Source organism: Danio aesculapii, chromosome 13 (genome assembly GCF_903798145.1).
Source record: "Danio aesculapii chromosome 13, fDanAes4.1, whole genome shotgun sequence".
Lineage (NCBI taxonomy): Eukaryota > Metazoa > Chordata > Actinopteri > Cypriniformes > Danionidae > Danio > Danio aesculapii.
This window is the reverse complement of record NC_079447.1, coordinates 33973571-33986120: the sequence shown is the minus strand read 5'-3', so window position 1 is coordinate 33986120 and position 12550 is coordinate 33973571. Positions and strand designations below refer to the sequence as shown.

General features: G+C 37.6%; 1 protein-coding gene across 1 annotated transcript in view; it reads left to right on the top strand.

Annotated features, from left to right (window-relative positions):
- The first annotated feature begins 2050 nt into the window (after nt 1–2050).
- The window catches only part of enpep (glutamyl aminopeptidase), a 38159-nt gene continuing 27659 nt past the window's right edge, over nt 2051–12550 (top strand). The window contains exons 1-2 of the mRNA XM_056471061.1: nt 2051–3009; nt 11473–11614. Of these exons, the coding sequence (XP_056327036.1) occupies nt 2393–3009; nt 11473–11614 (759 nt within the window). The 5' untranslated portion in view covers nt 2051–2392. The remainder of the gene's footprint in view (nt 3010–11472; nt 11615–12550) is intronic.

Sequence of the window (12550 nt, the reverse complement as noted above, 5' to 3'; positions counted from 1 at the left end):
ACTTTAACTGCTAAAAGCTATTAGTTACGAGTTAATTAGTTAAAGTTATTATATTATATGTACATAGTTAACCTGCAGTTACATAGTAAATAGGTGATGTCAGTGTGTATATGTTCAATGAAGTGTATTTTAAGTCTTCCATGGTTGGCTTCATCTATTCACAGGTCTTGGATCCTATCAATGGCATAATCTCTAAAGACCATGGGACGGACATCCCCAGGTGGAAATAGAGAACGAAGAAAATTATTAGCATAGCTGCTTTTTATAATGTATTTGAATGAGATATTAAATGTGAATTTTAAGTGCTGTAAATGAAAATAGTAGTTATATAAACAAACATAAAAACAAACATATAAAATATATAAGTAACAAAGTGCCTGGTGTATTAAGACAGGAAGAGTGTGTCCTATGGCTGGTTTGTCAAGCCCACTCACCTGCATGGAGCACACTAATGCGTCCTACACAATGTGATGCATTGTGTGTATGCTTCACTAAAAAGAAAGGTCTTTAATACATGCAGCATGATGACTTGTAAATTTATGAGTAACAAAAGCAGTGGATCTGTTCAGCAAAATATTCATCCATGTGTCACTGCATACCAAATGACTCAAAATAATCCTCCACAATATATCTAAAGAAGTGTGCTCCGTTGCACTGAGTGAGAGCACTTCTCTTCCTGTTTTCTTCAAAACTATTGCATCGTAATTACGGAAAGATAAGTACAATGTGATTGCAGGCTGGTGGGGAAGGGGGAAATCACACCCAGATCTTTACTCACAAAACACTTTGTATAAACATGGATTGTTGGCTTATCATCTAATCCCAGACCTAATATGTGGCCTTGTTAGGAGATGATCAATGATAACCAATTAACCTGTGCTTGATCATAATGTTTAATTCAAATCAATTCATCTTTATTTCTATAGTACTTTTACAATGTAGATTGTGTCAAATCAGCTTAACATAGCAGTTCTAGTAAATTGAAACTGTGTCAGTCCAGTTTTCAGAGTTCAGTTTAGTCCAGTTTAGTGTGGTTTAATTTTCACTGCTGAAAGTCCAAACTCTGAAGAGCAAATCCATTGATGTGCAGCTCCACAAGTCCCAAACCAAGCAAACCAGTGGAGACAATGGCGAGGAACAAACTTCACCAATTGATGAAAATGAAGGAAAAACCTTAAGAGAAACCATGCTCAGTTGGGCATGACCATTTGTCCTCTGGCCAAACTTCTTGTGTAGAGATGCAGTCTAGGCACCGAATGCTGGAGAACTCTGGACGTCCTTCGTGGAGAACTGCAGGTGTGAGTAGGTCACCGGCGAGCAAGATCAATGCGGAGACTTGTCTGTCACTGGGTCTTTTAGGAATCAGTCTCATGCTCTCCGCTCCTCCTTGACCACCACAGCATCTGTTCAGGATACGGCCTGGTCCAGGATTATGGAGACCTCTAGAAGTTCTCTATGGTTGGCATCATCTCTTCACAGGACTTAGATCACATCAATAGCACTGCACAGTCTCTAGAGGCCTCAGAATGACATACCTAGGTGAAAATAGAGAACAAAGAAAACAATTAGCGTAGCTGCTGTTTATAGTGTATTTGAAGAAGAGTTATTAAATATCAATGCAAAAAAGACGTGCTGTAAATGAAAATAGCAGTTATATATGTAAAGCATAGGAGTGTTTTTAAAGCATAGGAGTGTTCTAGCTCTAAACTAAAGACAATCTCACAACACTTGTCCCTTAAAATGTTAGATGTTGTGATGAAAGAATCACTTACAGTACAACTTATGTAGACAAATCCCGGACATCATTTGTTTAACCACTTAACCTTAACATTCCTCAGTCCACTTCCATAAGCCCCTTCCTCTCTTCATAATAACTCTTTCCGTTTACGCTCAGCTTTTTTATTCCTCCCTCCCCCCATGTCTCTCTCTCTCTCTCTCTCTCTCTCTCTCTCTCTCTCTTGGATGCTTGTTTGCTATCATTCCTCTTATGATTAACATATTTTGATTTATGTTTAACCGAAGGGCGGTACAAATTCATTCCCTGTACCCAATATATCAGCACTATCAACGTGAGATTCAGTGTGAGGACTTGCCACACACTCCAGCTTTGGATCTCTTCTTGGCTTTGGACGTTTTGACCAGCGCATAGCTGTGACCTCACAGGGATCAGAGCAATTTTTTGGACTGTGCTGAAACTTAACTCCCGCGTTAACCTCTGTGCCTCCCACAGGCCGCCCTGCATGACCGTGTGCATTTGTGAATCCAGACACAGCTGTTTTCTCTCCTTGCTTGCAAAAAGAAGCGTGAAGAGATTGTGTGGGTTCGCAGGGAGAGAGTGTTCTGACTTGGTGAACTTTGGGTGTTTGTACACATTTCTGACTTCGGAGACAGCATGGAAAGCCTGGACTTCGAGAAGAAGGAAAAGCGGTACTGTATCCGTGGAAAGCACGCTGCTATCATCTGTGCTGTTGTGATAGTGACAGGTGTTGCTGTGGGACTCGGAGTTGGCTTAAGTCTGAATTCCTCATCTGAAAAGGAAACACCATTACCAACACCAGTACCCACAGAACTGCCTGATGACCGACCATGCAAACCATCTGACAACACCAATGGTGGCTGGAGCAATTTCCGCTTACCTGACTACATTCTTCCGTTCCATTACGACCTGCATATGGAGCCTGACCTCAACTCGGACATCTACACTGGGGACGTGTCCATCCATCTGAAACTGACTCAGCCCAGTCAGCACCTGTGGCTCCATATCCGGGACACTTTTGTCACTGTGATGCCTTCACTACAGCGCAGCAGCCCATCTGGTTTGACCTCTGTCAAGTTGAAGCAATGCTTTGAATACAAGCCGCAGGAGTATGTAGTTGTGGAAGCGGCCGAGCAGCTGAGCGTCACTGGACCAGATGATCACTACGTCCTTAATCTGCACTTCCAGGGCTGGTTAAATGGCTCTCTGGTTGGCTTCTACAGAACCACATATCAGGAGAATGGAGTTACCAAGTAAGCCTTTAAAAACATCTGTTTTGTAGAAATGTTTTTCAGTGGGGTAATTAGATGGTGGGTGACTCAGTGGTTAACACTGTCTCCTCACAGCAAGAAGGTTGCTGTTTTGAGTCCTGGCTAAGCCAGTTGGCATTTCTGTGTGGAGTTTGCATGTCACGTCGGTTTCCGCCGGGTGCTCCGATTTCCCCCACAGTCCAATAACATGTGCTGTAGGTAAATTGAATAAGCTAAAATTCGTCCATAATGTATGAGTGTGTGCATGAATGAGTGTGTATGGGTGTTTCCCAGTACTGGGCTGCAGTTGGAGGGGCATCCACTGCATAAAACATATTCCGGAATAGTTGGTGGTTCATTTCGCTGTGGCAACCTCTGAAATAAAGGCTAAGCCAAAGAAAAAATAAATGAATTAATGAATAATTTGATGGCATGTCCAGTTAGAAGTGTGAATAGTGTTGATACTGTAAATAAGATATACAGTGTGCATTGAATAAAATGTACATACATGATGTATATACGTATATATAAAGCACATTGAATGCAATTAAATTGTTTCTTTTATTGATACAAGTAACTCTTCTTACAGTAAAATGTTAAAGTAATGATGCAAAAGGATTCCTAGCTGATACAGTTGAAGTCAGAATTATTAGCCCCCCTGAATTATTAGCCCCGCTAATTACTTGAACTTATAAAAGAATAACACATCAAGCTAGATTTTATTATAGTTTATTATTGCATGATTTTAGCTGATAAATAGCTAAAACCTGGAGATATGTTATGAGCTAAAGTAGGATAGTGGCAAAGTGTAAAGACTTTAGATGATAATAACTAGTATTAATGGTCTACACTGTAATAAATGCAGTCTTTCAATGTTATCAAATGATTTTTGATCTAAATGTGACTGACAAGATTATTTGGTATATAAACTACACTGAAAAATACAACAACAATATGACAAAAGTCACAACAACGTTAGTTTTAGGTTACTTTAACCAAGTAATCAGTTAATCAGGTTTTGTATCACACGTTATACAAAGTTTAACTTAATATTTTCAGTCAGTTTAACTGATGTTGAGTTTAGATGACTAGAAAAAATTGCATTTGAACTAAAGAATTTTAGGTAACAAGATTTTTTTTTACAGTCTACTGTTAAACTTAATGTTTTTTGTAAAGCTTTGTTAATATTTATAATAGTCTCACATAATAGTTACATTAATATAATCAAAAATACAGTAAAACAAGTAACATGGACAAATATACTTCACACTTACAAATATACAGTAAGCCTAAAATATAAATTGTCCAAGATATGTTATTCAACAAAAATATTTCCACAGTGCCATTACTCCAGTCTGTAGTGTCACATTAAATAATTAGATATGTTTTTTAAAATAGGATTACTATTAATGCAAAATGTGTTTGAAAACTATTTTACGTTTGTTTATTTTTCTTAAACTAAATCTAATTGCCAAACATTAAAAGAGACAGATTTACAATGTGATGATCTGGAGAATATTTTCATTTAGGAGGTCTAAAAAGATATAAGGAATAAACAGTTTTCCATGTCCAATGGAGATGTTAGTTGAAACTAACAGTTGAAATCAGAATTATTTTCTTCTTTTTTTAAAAATATTTCCCAAATGATGTTTAACAGATTAAGGAAATTTTCACAGTATGTCTGATAATATTATTTATTCTGGAGAAAGTCTTATTTGTTTTATTTTGGCTAGAATAAAAGCAGTTTTTAATTTTTTTAAAACTATTTTAAGGTTAAAATTATTTAAGCTATATATTATATATATATATATATTCGATAGTCTACAGAAAAAAAACATAGTTATATAATAACTTGCCTAATTACCCTAACCTGCCTAGTTAACCTAATTAACCTAGTTAAGCCTTTAAATGTCACTTTAAGCTGCATAGAAGTGTTTTGAAAAAATCTAGTAAAATATTATTTACTGTCATCATGGCAAAGATAAAAGAAATCAGTTATTAGAAATGAGTTATTAAAACTATTATGTATAGAAATGTGTTGAAATAATCTTCTCTCCTTTAAACAGAAATCGGGGGAAAAAAATAAACATTTACATTTACATTTAGTCATTTAGCAGACGCTTTTATCCAAAGCGACTTACAAATGAAGGGGCTAATAATTCAGGGGGTTTAATAATTCTGACTTCAACTGTTGCTAGAATATTTTTTACAGCAAAATACAAGCATTGTATGACATTTGCCATATTTTTTGAGAAAAGTCATCACAAATCAGTCATTTTAAACTGCTAATATATATAAAAATGTCCATCCAAAATCCTGGAGGCACTGAGAAAGTATCTTTGTCATGGTAATGCAATAATCAGTTTTGGCAGTTGTCAAATAATCACTTGTGTATAGCAATGAAGTCCATATCTGCTAGTACTTTACAACCCTGTTCAAAGTTGAACACAAATTGTCACTCTTATACTACAAAACTGTTGCCCTAAACTTTAGGTGACCTGGCCTGGCTACAAATATGTTGACCACTGTGACTAGCAGACCCTGGTATATCTCTCTGAACTCGAAGTGACCCACAATGGTTGCCCTGCTAGTTTTAGATTTTACTTTCTGAGCAATAAAACCTTCAAAGATTTACTGTTTGGCTTCAGCAGTTGGATCTCACTAATGCAAACAATCTTTCACCACATTACAACATCTCCCACCAAATGTCTTGGCAACTTCTTTAAACGTTTTATCTCAGTTGTCTCACAACTACATCTCGGCTTCTCTGATTTGTAAACAGTAAAGTCTCCACTTCCTCTGAATGTTTGATTTTAGCCTACAGTGATCTGAGGAAGGGAGATAACAAAAAAATTATCTCAATGCAGTTAATGCACCATGAATAATTGAACAATGCAACAATTGCTGATATTTTTAATGCTTGGGAATTGCCTTATTTATCTTACGCTTATGCAGCATGCTCAAACACACTTCCTTGGATGTAGTATTTTTTGTTGACGTGGGAATGTTGCCATTGAAATAGATATAGCTCTGATTTGGGAATGGTGTGACCTGCACCCTCATTTCGTGGAAAGAAAGCAGAGAGGTGCCAAGAATGAGATCGACATCTGCTAAAGCTTATTTAATCATGAAGTAATATGGCTGTGAACTCTGTTCCTTTTTTTTACTTTCAGAAATTAAATACTAATTGTTAAACAAGCTCAAAACATTAGTAGTATTATGTATGCCATTTTAATTTATTACTAAATAACATCTAAAGCTGTGTGGCATGGAGGCTCAGTGGTTAGCATTGTCACCTCACAGCAAGAAGAAGAAGTCCCGGATGAGTCAGTTGGTATTTCTGTGTGGAGTTTGAATCTTCTTCCTGTGTTGGCGTGGGGTTCCTCCGGGTGCTCCGGTTTCCCTCACACTTCAAATACATGCGCTTCAGGTGAATTGGATGAACTAAACTGGCCGTAGTGTTAGTTTAGTGAATGAGTGTGTATGGGTGTATCCCAATACTGGATTGCAGCCGCGTTTGTAAAACATATGCTGGATAAGACCCCAGATGAATTAAGGGACTAAGCCGAAGAAAAAAGAATGATTGAATGAATGAATGAACATCTCATGTTACATATTAGAGGGTTATAAAACTGAAAGATATGTCATATTTAAGGGAAAACTAAATTATTCACCCTCCTGTGTGTTATTATTATTAATAATTCTTCTTCAGAAAGTTTCATTTCTTTTAGTTTGGCTGGACTTAAATTCTAAAACTGCTTAGGTCAATATTATTAGCTCCCTAAAAAAATCTTTTCCCCCCAATTGGCTATAGAACAAACAAATGTTGTCCAATGACTTTCCTATTTAATCAAACTTGCATAATTAACCTAATTAACCTAGTTGAGACTTTAAATTGAAGCTGAATAATATCTACTGTCATCATAACATAGCAAAAATGAAGATATTCAACCCAGGCTCATTCTGAAAACGTAGTCCCGAGGACGTTTCTGGAGACCGCGAAATACGTCCCGGGAGGTACGTATTTTTGCAGTTTTTGGTTTTCGCGAATCCGTGAGTGGCCGCTGTGTGCGCCTTTTTGGCTTCTCGGACGTCTCTCGCGAGTGCCGTTTGTGTCCGTGCTGTTCTCCTGTGAACCCACCAGAGGCCGCTGTCGAACGAACATCTGTCTGTCCGACTGGATGATTGACTGGGCAACCGGCCAAACGGCCGGCCGACCCACCCTCCTCCTTCCCCGAACCCAACCGATTTTACCGATCGACCCGCCCGCCCTAAACCCAACCAACGATTTGCAAAAGCCGTCCGGTAAAAGAAAAGCCCTCGTACGATTTTTTTTTTTTTACTACGTTTTCGGATTTTACCACATTCTCACCCTGTTATGGACCTCTTCGCTTTATTTCTTGGATTCTGTTTTAGTCTTACCTGATTTCTGGAACCGCTCTTCCTCGGACTCTAACCCGGTCGTCGTCGTCATGGTCAGCTCCTCTCTACGTCTCGAGTCTGCCGACGCACAGGACGAGCTAACCGGACAAACTGGTCGCGGCGGGAAAGCCCTCCACACGAAGGTAAGCGGTCAGCCGGGGAGTGCTAAAAAGGAACGGTGTCATACCGCCCCGCAGCGTTCGCTTAAAAAACGAAATGCAGCCATACGTACTTCCGGCTACATAATTCACCACAGTCACCAGAAACGTCCTCAGGACTACGTTATTCAGAATGAGCCTGGGTTGAAGATATTAGTTAGGGCTAATTATTTTGTCTTAAACCTAAATTACTAATAATGGCCACAGCCGTATCGCCCTGCAGCCCAAGACCGGTTACTTACTGAAGCTAAGCAGGGCTGAGCCTGGTCAGTACCTGGATGGGAGACCACATGGGAAAACTGAGGCCAGCAGGGGCGCTCAACCTGCGGTCTGTGTGAGTCCTAATGCCCCATTATAGTGAAGGGGACACTGTCAGTGGGTGCCATCTTTCAGATGAGACGTTAAACCGAGGTCCTGACTCTCTGTGGTCATTAAAAATCCAATGGCTCCTCTTGTAAAGAGTAGGGATGTTACCCCGGCCAAATTCCCTCCTTTGACCCTTACCAATCATGACCTCCCAATCATCCCCATCCACCGAATTGGTCATATTTTAAGACCTCCATGGTAACATTATTTGAATATCTGGTGTTTTTAATATGCGTAAAGAACAACAGCTAAACATTTTCTCCATAAATTGTCATGAAATCAAAATGTATACTGTTTAATTTGCTAAATTGCATTGGTGTTCTTAAAGCATCCTATTATTCTTTGCTTAACCCACAGAAAAGAAGTTGAAGTAGTGAGAAGTATAGTGTGACAATAGCTTTAGTTTGCTGTGAGCAGGAGTGCGCTAAAATAAAACTCTGTCCTCTATTTAATGCTCTGTTTATTTAAAAATCCACTACAATACTGGAGTCAAGTCAATGACTAAAAGTCAGTAGAAAATGCTGTGAAAGAAGCTTGAAAAACATTGTTTGAAATCACTTTTTTTTGTTTGTATCATCTCAAACATCTAAGCAATCTCAGCAACTTGCTGGGCAGCACTTTCATACAATCTCCACTCTTCAAACGTTCCTTTGTATTACATTATGTACTCAGACCAATTGAAAATTAAGAGTATCTTTTTCTGATAGGGACTATACTTTCATTCAGGCACAATAACCAAGAAATTTTGCTGCCATACCATCATACTGATGAAAGTTAACTGATTATCAGGTGCTGTATAACATCATTGTGCCTGCCATGGTACAATGAAATGAGAGTATAGTTCCTAGCCACTTCGGCCTAGAAAATAGCAACTTTTCTTATTATGTCAGTACATGATGCCAGAAGAATCAAGCTTTAAATAGGAAAATTTATGAAAATCTTTGGTTTAGAGAGAGGTCTGGATGCAGATCTGGTGCAGATGCAATCTGAGTTGCATGCAATGCTTTTTAATGGGGTCATCTAACCCCACGCCTAACCCTACCCGTCAAAGTGACGTCACTAGTTCCATTGAGTGCATTGTGTCTGAGACTGCATTTCTGAGAAATGCAATCTCAGCTTGCATCACAAAAGCTGCATCCAGATACTATTGCAATTTTAAGCCAATGGTCTAATCTGATTTACTGATTCTAAGCTTAGCCAAACAATCTCCTGCCAGACTCAGATCAGCTGACTTCAAAAATGGTAAAACTCAACTGTTTAAGTCTAGAGGAGTTGTAAAATTAGCCTATTTTTTAGTGGAGTGTTCCTTTAAGTACTAATACACAGCAAAAAATTAAGTTGATAAGTAAGTAAGTGAGAATTGATAATTAAAAGATGTCTAGGCTATTGGAGGAGACTGAGTTAGTTGCAACACTGGCCATTTGACCATTTATAATCAAAATATGGTGATATCAACAATCTCATACACTCTAAGCTACTTTTGAGCTCACAGAAAAAGTGGCATGTGTCCATGAGCAAGATTGTGAACTTTTTCAACAACATAAAACTGAAGTTTAAAAAAAAAATTAATCAGTTAGAATTTTCTTTCTGTTAATTGTATTGTAGATTTCATTTTTTGACTTGCATAATCTAAAGTATGCTCTTTCTCTAGTTCAATGAGTTTAATCTATTTTGATGCTAGGCATACCCACACAAAAAGTTATACTGGCTTTTCTGGGTTGGGGATATTTGTAACAGTTCATTATGAGATAAACAAACTCCAATTCAGCCTTTTAATTTAATATTTTTTATTTTTAGGCACACTTCTCTTTCTTTGTAGTATGTTTAGGCAGTGAAAGCATAGGGCAGATAGGGGTGTCCCTGCAGAAATCTGTCAGATGTTGTTAGTTCTGAGCCCACAAAGCCTGCTTGCTGGGGCCAGCAGGCATCTACATTTGCCAGAAATTGCCACAAATGTTAAACTTACTGAACCCTTATGAAATATACACTACACTTATGTTTATGTTCAGTTATTTCATTTTAAAGGCAATGAAAAGAACATATTCTTAACCATAATAGTGAAATTACTGGACCTAAGCAGCAGCCTGAGACAAACTTCAGATGTTACTTCGATGTTGTTTTTGTATCTGAACTCTTTTGTTGTATTTTGTAGGCAGTTTAAAATTAAATTGTTATCTTATTTTCTTTTAAAAAAAGTTCTTGTATAAGGATGAATATTATTTCACACAAAAAGGTGTTACTTTCATTCCTGGTCTCCACTTAATCCATTTATAATTTGAATAAATTCACTCATAGACTTACACTTAATAGTAGCTATTAATTAATAGTTAATAGCAACTAATAGTAATTATTAATCCAAGATGATTATTAGTAATAGATGATCCCATGTTCTGTCACCATGTCTGACATTTACCAAACGACAGTCTGATATGTACCGTTTACTGTTTCAGTTAACTAAGTGAAAGTCGAACAGGTGTGAGCTGGTGTGGAGACAAGGACTTTAAACATTGGTGATTTAGTGTGTAGAGTTTTTACAAGTTATTTATTTAAACATTACATTGTAAAAAATGCTTGGTTCCACACAATTACATCATATTGTCCCAACACAAATTGATTAAGTTATCTTAATCATTTTAACACATTTAAGTGCATTAAACATAAAACAATTAAGTTGAACCCCCCAAAAATCTAAATAATTGTGTTAATTCAACTCATTTTAAATAACTACTTTGAATAAGCAGCAAAAATATTTTTATGAGTTTAGGTAATGAGTTTAAAAACACTTTGATATGTCATTTTCATCATCAAAGATGATTTTAAGCAGGGGTGCCCAAACCTTTTCTTATGAAGGGCCAAAAACCAAACTTGATTGAGACTGTGAGCCGAATGTAAATATAGTTGCCATGGGTAATTTCCAATTTTTTTTATTAATATCGAAAAAGTGACTAGAAAACATTGCTTTATATGAACTAAATACTACAGGATTTTTTTTTTTTACATTTTATAATGAACTTATTACAGTAAGAACAAAACTATGTAATTTTGTATTGTATTTAATTACAGTGTGCTTTTTTGTACCTCAGCAATAAAACAAACAAAAAAGGTTGCGTCAAATTTGAAAGGATGATCTCTATGTTAAATTCATTCACCCCAACCCTCTCCATCATTCTCACTTCACTATCAGTTGGGATCGTGGGCCAAATCAAAGGTTACAATAGGCCAAACTTGTCCCGCGGGCCCTACTTTTGGCTTCTCTGCTTTTAAGAGATAAAATTAGTGATTGCACAGGGTCTTTAATCATGACTTAATCATGTCTTACTTATGTTATGAAAAATTCCAAATGCCACCAAAATCAATTTTGTAGCGCACACACTTAGAAGCGGCGGTGAATTTAATTTAGTTGTAATCAAACTTGATTAGACGTTGATGAAAATGTGGTTGGACTTTCCCCACATGTGGTCACTGAGGTAAACATAATCCGCTAGTTGAGTTTTATGAACACAGCTCTGATCTTTTACAGGAAAATCGCTGCAACAGACCATGAACCCACGGACGCTCGTAAATCTTTTCCATGTTTTGATGAACCCAACAAAAAGGCCACCTACACAATCTCCATCACCCATGACAGTGCATATGAAGCGCTGTCCAACATGCCTGTGGAGGTACGTTTCCTGCTGTTTGAGATTTCACAACAGTCTCAATGTGCATCTTATATGTTCACCTAAAATAAAAAAATCATGTGCTCTACATATTCAGTCATTTAGTAGAGCTCACCAGTAGAGCTCAAATGATCCTCTCTCAGCTCCCTTAGAGGCTGGTTGTATTCTCCGTGCTGTTGATCTACACAGACCTGCGTTTGCAGCAGGTCACCACCCAGAGCGACAGGCAGCTACAAAGTTGCTGCTAGTGTGAATGAGACACACGTCTCGATAGCCCCTCCCAAAAGGCATTCCATGTGACCAGAAGTGGAAAAAATAGTTTTGAGGGGGAAAGGCATTTGGGTTTGGTATTTGATTAATACATATAATAACATCTGGCAGCTAGCTTTCTTTAGTTCTCACCTGGTCGCCCCCACTGAAACTAAGCAGGACTGTGCCTGGTTAGTACCTGGACAGGAGACCACATAAACTAGGGAGTTCTGTAGGTCTGCTCAACCTGCTGTCTGTGTGTATCCTAGTGCCTCTGTATAGTGATGGGGACACTATACTGTCAGTGAGCACCACTTTTTGTATCACTGGAAGATCATTGAAAGAGGGGTGTTGCTAACAAAATAAAGAAAGATTTACAAAATGGACAAAAGCAGGACTGATAAATGATAGTCCCTCCCAAAATGCATTTATCAATCTGTTTCCTCTTCTTTAATAAGATGGTGTGTGGTGTGCAGTCTGAATGTAGTGCTCAAGTCCCTTAAGTCTGTAAAGTGCTTTGAGTGCCCAGAAAATTACATAAAATGTCAATAATTATTATTGTTATTAAAATAAGAAGTGTAAATTTTGATTTCATTGATTTCAAGTGACATAAACATAATTGTTTTTTCTTTTCCAATTAAAGTCATGGATTGTATTGTGTCTCGGTGCTCTTTGGATCACTGAAACCAA